Genomic DNA, 7,636 nt, shown 5'->3' on the forward strand with positions numbered 1-7,636 from the left:
GTTGTCAGTTTGGTTGATAGTAATCCCTTTTAAAGCTAACATTCACAGGAATTAAATGCTGTAGTTAATGGAATTCATACAAAGAATAGGGTCATAGAAGTTCGCGTTGTAAATCTGCTACTGCCTGCAATTAAAAAACAAACAATAATTATAGGCCTATTTGTACTCGATCCAAAAACCTAGCAAAACTACCATAATATTTTAGTATTCAGAAATCTCAACTCAATTTAAGCCAATCAGCTATCTCCAAACATGACCAGTTGTACATTCTATTATGGTGGGAGAATACTGTCAACATATGTAAGAATCTTAGCCTTCTCAAACAATTAATTAATTAAAAAGGAAAACTTTGTCGTATGACAGTACGAATTTTCCAATGCGTACACGAAGGTGATTGGTTAATATTAGGTACACCTTGATGTCGGCCTTGAACGTGATGGGTTCGAATTTATATTACCTTGCCAAAATTTCCACCACTTAGCAGCTTTGCTTAGAGATCGGTAATCACTTTACACAATAATTTAAGTCTTTTAATACTAGGTAATTAAACGTGTCAGCCATTCTTTTTGTGAGCATATATTAGCCTGTGAATCGGTCATTTAACCGTAACTATTTTGCATCTGTTTTTTGTTTTAGTCCTAAAATATTGAAAACTAAGATTAAAATTTGTCAGCCAAGCATTTTTTAAAAGCGTACCTGCATAAGCCACAAATGTGTCGAAATGCTACTAATCGTTGTATGCTTTTAAAAGAGACAATTTTTGCTGTTTACTACCTTATGCTGCTAAAAAGGCTTATGCACTAATTTAATGGCTGGTTTTATTCACCACGCTCCACATTTGCATCTTTTTTAATTCGGATCTTTTTTGGAATAATAAGTCCGATTATTTAAAATAAATTGGTAAATTTAGAACATTTTCAGGGAGTTAAATAATACTTTGTTATAGCGATACAAAGCTTTTCTCAATTTACTCATTCTCTATTTTAACCTTTTTTCTTCGTTTATATCTATCAACCAAACATTTTTCGAGGGTGTTCACCTGTGTTGTGCTTTCAACTTAGTCGTTCCAGGTAGTGTGTTGGTTTGCTCTGTGAGTTTTGTTAGCTTGGTCGCAAGTATGACTAGGCGATTGTGCCCTTTTTTATTGATTTTGGCTTTCCATTTATGTCATTTTGAAACATTTCTTTCAGTGTGACTAACATGTCGTTCCCCTTTGGGACGCAATGGAACGTGTCAATATATTGCTAGGCTTTTAATTGATTGTCAGGGTGGCTGGCGAGCTTTTTCATATGAGCAGGGGTAATGTGTATTTAATATGATGAGTGAAATATGTAATAGTTGATAACTTTGTATCTCGTAAATAAGATAAATAATGCATTACTTTTTAGGATACTTTAATCGAAACCCATGGCGATATACTTATCTTGATTAATCCGTGTATACTGTGCACTAAATAAATAAGCTACATGATTTTGAGTGCTGTGTGATTATGATTTTTATTTCAGTTTCTCAATGGGTTTTCATTCATTTTTCCGTAACCTACACAAAAAACGCAAAGTCAGAAAGGATCGGCGGTTAAATAAACCGCAGAAACAGCAGCAGCAACAGGAAGATCAGCGTTATCAGCAACAGCAGCAAGAGCAAGATCATCATTATAAACAACAGCAGCAACAGGAAGATCAGCTTAATCAGCAACAACAGCAAATGCCAAATTTGTCTTCTGATGCATATAACTATCCCTACCCACCATTTCACAAACCGCGAGCAGTTCTTGCAGTCTACGATTTCGAAGCCCTACAATTTAATGAGTGCAGCTTTATCAAAGACGACATTCTTATCGTTTCCGACACCTCAAATGAATGGTGGCAGGCAACCAATGTGCGAGCAAAAAAGGAGGGCCTTATTCCTTCTAACTATGTTTTATCTGATTTGTCTCAATCAATTGTTCTTGGGGCCTTCTTTGACGTTGATCGTGCTGAAGCAGAATACAAACTTCTCGTACCCGGAGTGCAATTCGGAACCTATATTCTTCGGCCCTGCATGGGTAAGCTCTATCCCAAAATATTCCTGGTTTAAAATCACGGTGTTTGAAAATCTTAAAAACTTTTGTATAATTCTAGCTCATTTCAAAACTTTTTACAAAACTCCATTTTTTCCGACAGAATTAACCTGCACTCAAACATTATGATAAAGATATGGACAGTGTTTAGAGATTGTATTGTTCCTTTATAGACTGTTCTGTGTGAGTTTTAATAATATTAGCAAAATGTTGTAATATCGAGTACCACAAAGTCAAATTTTCCAAGGCAAATTTTTGCATGTATAAATTCTGCTTAATACAAAGCGTTACGCTTTACTGGAAGTAGAATGATGAGACAGCCTCTTTGCTATGGCTATATTCTTCTCTTTAGAAACTAACATTCCTTACTCCCTTTCTGTCCGAGCTAAAGGAGTCGCGGTTAAACATTTTCGCGTCTATTTCGACGAAGCAGCAAGACAGTTTTATCTTTCTGCGACTATGCGGTTTTCATCTCTTGAACAAATGTTTACGTACTACCAGTGTGAGTCGTTATATTTAGAAGGGTAACAAAGAAATGCTACATGTTAAAAATGCGTTACAAATATTATTCTACCTTATTCTGTTAATTTTTAATGAAGTAGTCCTTGTTTTGCTTTGTATTTGATATTTTAACAAAAAAAATCTGTAAGGCCTATTTACCAAAGCGTACTTTCATCACAATGAATTACATTAGTTTCCCTGTTTGCACGTGATGAACGTCTCATGTTAAAGTAGGCACAGCTTCTTCATCGGACGATCTGCATGGTTGCTGAACCTAGGCAAGATAGAAATTGATAAATGTTTATTCTTTAAATGTACTTACCTCGATTTGACCCACTGGCAGTAGTCTTTTATAACTCTAATTTTTGTTGGTTAACATTGTTTACTAGGAGAAGTTATAACGAATACTCTACTGTTTGGATATTAAAACTGCTGTGGTTACGCCTATTTCGTAGTATGCTATAAAAGACTATTTCTTGCCTTTTATTTTGGATATTTTTTCTGGCTCGTGACCACTTTGATGAAATATAAATGGTGCTATATTTGGGTCTCTTTTACAGCTTCTCAAGCCATTATCACAAACACTCATTTCTAAAGTGGCACTCACTTTATAGGCCTCTTGTACACAGCCGTAGACCATTTCAAGTGTCTGACTGCCTTTGCTCCTTGTGCCTTTCGACTAGTTGAAATAATTACAAAGAAAGTAGGCTTCTCGTCCCTAGTCACCGTATCTTAGGTGCGGAATCAAATAAGGCCTTCTTAGTGTTGTTTCATTTAACCTCCACAACACGTGGCACTCAATTTTTTTAGTTCTTAAAGACTACGCTACTGATATTAATGTAACGTAATTTCTGATTTTCTGTAAATTAGGGAAGGACATTAAGCATTCGAATGTTACTGCCAATTCTTATTAGTTATTCAGTAGTAGCTCACACTAATATATACAAATTAAGATCGTCCAAAACAAATTAAAATAAGAACGAATTTAAGAGTTGTAAAAATCATCAGCATATCCTCATTTGGGCGGACAAAGTGAATGATTGGGGATTTGTGCTTAGATTGAATTCCACATTTCAACGAAAGCCATACTGAATTGTCAAAGGAGCACTATCCACAATCGAATATAATCTTGGATTCGTTACAATCTATGCAGAATTTACTGAGACTGTTTATCGGATTAATCTAAAATATTAGCATGCTTCTTCATCATATCGCTGAGAACTTGTTTAAACAGACATTTTTAATAAGTATTTTTTGCTTATTCTATCTTAAAGACGTGAGGGAAGCCATCTGTTTATGTTAAATAATTTATGATAAAAGGATGTTAGGTTCCCAAATTTCTTGTTGGAGAGTAAGAGAAAGCAGTAGGCACAGAGCACTTCTTTTAGTATTCCTTTCTATCACCTCTTTTTCCTACTCTTAGCAAACACCATCGATGGTGAGGTGGGTTTGATGGAACCGCGTTCACATCGAGTGGTGGTGCCGATGGATTTGGGCGAATGTGAAATCAACTACGCATACCTGACACTGGAACAGGAACTGGGAAGAGGCAACTTCGGCGCCGTCTACAAGGGTCGTATTGGCAATATGCCGGTGGCAGTAAAGAAGAGCCTTAGTGAAAATAGTGACAAAGCCTTCCTTGAGGAGGTGAAGGTGATGCACATACTAGCTCATCAACGCATCGTGCGCTTCCTTGGCTTCTGTCATTCAGAGCCCGACAGGAGAATCCTTATCGTCACAGAGTTTATGGCCAACGGCTCTCTTCTCGACTACCTTCATAAGCCCGAAGGACGCTCTCTTCAATACAGTCACCTCATCAGTATCATTGATCAGGTTGGTGCTCAAAATTGCTCTCTCACTATCTCGCGCTTATCCTCCCTCGTACACTAAATACCACTTCCTGTTACGCAGCAATTGGTAAAATACCGCATAAACCTTTCTCTCATACTTTGCTTCGTAAGGGGAAGAGACAGAATAAGTTCTCATAACTGGCTCTGACAAGACGAATAATATACAAATTCATGTTAAGAGGCACATTGCTTTTAAATCCTTGTACATCCCGTTATTACCTGCCACTTTTGTGCTATACTTTGTCTTGGAAATGGAAGCCGAATGCCATTAGCTGGACTACTATCGCCAACCGCTTCCGTTTTTTTAAAAGCCTGACGACGTTATCTATTTCCTGTCGTTCATTCATGCCTGAGAAACGGTGTTTATAGGTTACCCCTATGCAGCATAATCAGTTTCTATTGAGGGGTTGTTGGAATTCTAAACGCCTGTACGATTTAGTAGATTAATTGGAAACCTGTCAACCGTAGAAGTAAGGAAATGCCTTTGCCTGATGTCATAAGCGTACTTGTGGGGCTTTTCAGGGAAATCAACTTATTATTGCTTTGATACAGCTCATGTGTACTTTCCTTCGCCATGGTAGCTTTATGCTCGACTTTATGAGTAAAATTTTCTCCACACCCCATGATGTCCTTGCGATTTATGGTTTTGGACTGGCAAGAGCCATAATAGGCTTTTTGAAGTTATAAATGACTAAGGATGTGACAAACACAGGAAGGGGTTATTTTGGCACGTAAATTTTACATAGGTGTGATATGGCCCTAGCAAGGTTACGCGTTTGAATGAGCTATTTCGCTGGAGTTAAAGCAATGCTTTGTGGTGCAGACCATGCACACTCTCTCAAGTACTTGAAGAACTATGCTTCCTTACCCGTGCACACACTCACTCACATGCTTTCTGAAAAAGCTAATTCATTTTGAGGGGAGAGGCAGTAGATGAGGTGCACACATCTTTGAAAAACTCATTAGATTAATAAAAAGTGCAGCTAAATGTTACTACAATAGTTACTGAATTTTACTAATTTTTAAATCTAGGCAGTTATTAAGCCATTTTGCTATAAGATAAACGAGCAAAAAGAAGAATGTGTTTACTTGAAGCAAGTTCCAAACCACTTTACCAAATGGTGTGCAGTTAATTGGATAAAGTGGACCCGCGAAGCGTAGAAGCAAAATTGATTCCGTATCCCATATCCACCGCACTATCTAAATTATTTTAGGAAGTAAAAATTAATCATATTTAGCACAAATACATTGATGATCAAAAACGGACAAAATATATCTGCATTAGATCGACGGCGTGATAGATTGACAATTTAATTTAACCTACCAGTTTTATGTTGATGAGAATTAGCTGTCACTGAAAATCCAGGATGTAGGCCAAGGAGTAAAAATATCTCATGGAATGTGGAGGTTATCTCTCGATACGCACAAGTTTATTCGGTCAGAATTAAAGGACAAATGTATCTTGTTTGATTGGTTTAAACTTTAGGTCGTAAAGGCAATGGTGTATCTAGAAAAAATCAAAGTAGTTCACAGAGATCTACGAGCCGCGAATGTCCTCGTTCACGAGGACCGATCTGTGAAGGTTGCCGACTTCGGATTGACTTTAATAAGTGGAGTCGATCAGACCAATGTCGCGGGTGAGTTTGAGTGGTTTATAACTTGTAACAGCAGGGAAATATCCAATCTGCACCATTACAAAGTGACTTAGATATTAGTCGATTTTAGTAGTGCGTCAGCTCGTACCATGCTAAAAACTCAGAAAGCACCCGGCAATTCAACTTAGCCGTTTCAATCAAATTAAACAACGGCAATTTTCTATTACTTTTTGACCAATTCAACTACTACTTAATTAAAATAGAGTGCAATTATTCTCAAACTGGAAGCACTATAAATCTCTTTTATTGCTTTGAATACAGCCCACCTTTTCGCAACCTGTTTTAATAAATTGATGAATGACACTTTTATTGTTTGTAACACCGGGCTCGGAGAAGAGAATCGGGACTTTACACCTATTCGGCATGTTTTTGTCAGTTCATGGTCAACTGGTGCAAAAAATCATGTCACAAGTAGATTGGTAATGGGCATTGAATATCCACTTTTGGGTTTGATGGTGAAAGAGTAAGAATCATGAAAATTCCGCAACTTACAAATAGACACTGAAGTAAAAACAATTGCCCTATTCATTTAAAGTGTGCCAGTCACGAATATCTAACCAAATGTAGATGCAGGGCTTACAACTACGTTTCTGTCAGTCCACCCATTGAGATGTAATGAAAGGATAATAAAAGTTTTGAGTTCTTGCTAGCATACGATACTTTTAAAAGCAAATTCGATAAGCTTTATTTGCTTTGGGCCAGCCACTTGCGCCTAAAATTGTAAGAGCGTTTGGGCAATTGACGTAATATTTTGACCAAACAGAAATGTATTCAGGCGTAATTAATGGATTACCACACGAGTGAATGTGTATAAGTTTTTTCCTTTTAAATTACCGCAGCCAAAACACTGAAGCGTTTGTGCTGAGTGCCGAATTTGCAAGGACCGTAATAATCCACCTCAACGTGGTTATTTAAACGAAAACAATCCCCATTTCTTCTCACCTATTTTTCCTGCAGATGCCTTCCCCGTTCGCTGGACTGCACCGGAAGTTTTGATCCACCGTCTCAGACCGACTACAAAATCCGACGTATGGTCCTTCGGAATTTTGATGTTTGAAGTACTAACCTATGGACAAACGCCTTATAAGGGTGAGTTATTTTAGCGGGCCTGGAATATACATTAAGAAAGGGAAAAAATTGGAATCGCTACATGATCAAGATACGGTAATTACGAAAATTACTTCATTTTAGAATATACGTGTGAACAGGTGCGTGAGCTAATTAAAAGAGGAGATCGGCTTGTATCACCATGCCAATACGGACATAGGTGCGATGTGGAAGTATATAACATAATGGAATCCTGTTGGAACAGACAACCAGAGAAAAGACCAACGTTCCGAGAAATAAGTCAAAAAATTGAGGGAAATATAAGAAAAAGAGAAGGAGTGTACTGCGCCACATGGGAAAATAATTCAGAAAACTAAATGAGAAAAAAATAAAATCATGACGAAAGAACAAAGGCGACAGTTAAAGGCTTCCGAAAATAAGGTTACCGAATGAGGTTAGGGTTAGGGGTTAGGGTTAGGGTTAGAAGTTAGGGTTAGGGCAGGGGTTAGGGTTAGGGTTAGGGG

General features: G+C 37.5%; 1 protein-coding gene across 1 annotated transcript; it reads left to right on the forward strand. All coding sequences in view use genetic code 11, as the record gives it.

Moving 5' to 3' along the window:
• Positions 1-376: 376 nt before the first annotated feature.
• EGR_07694 (Tyrosine-protein kinase SPK-1) lies at positions 377-7,489 on the forward strand (the record flags this gene model as incomplete). The annotated part of the gene is made up of 7 exons (XM_024496943.1): positions 377-390; positions 1,506-2,044; positions 2,412-2,561; positions 3,984-4,393; positions 5,897-6,047; positions 7,023-7,154; positions 7,257-7,489. 7 exons carry the CDS (start codon positions 377-379, stop codon positions 7,487-7,489), a joined length of 1,629 nt encoding a protein of 542 aa, XP_024348648.1.
• Between the last annotated feature and the right edge of the window lie 147 nt (positions 7,490-7,636).

Source organism: Echinococcus granulosus (genome assembly GCF_000524195.1).
Source record: "Echinococcus granulosus chromosome Unknown EG_S00084, whole genome shotgun sequence".
NCBI classification, from domain to species: Eukaryota; Metazoa; Platyhelminthes; class Cestoda; order Cyclophyllidea; family Taeniidae; genus Echinococcus; species Echinococcus granulosus.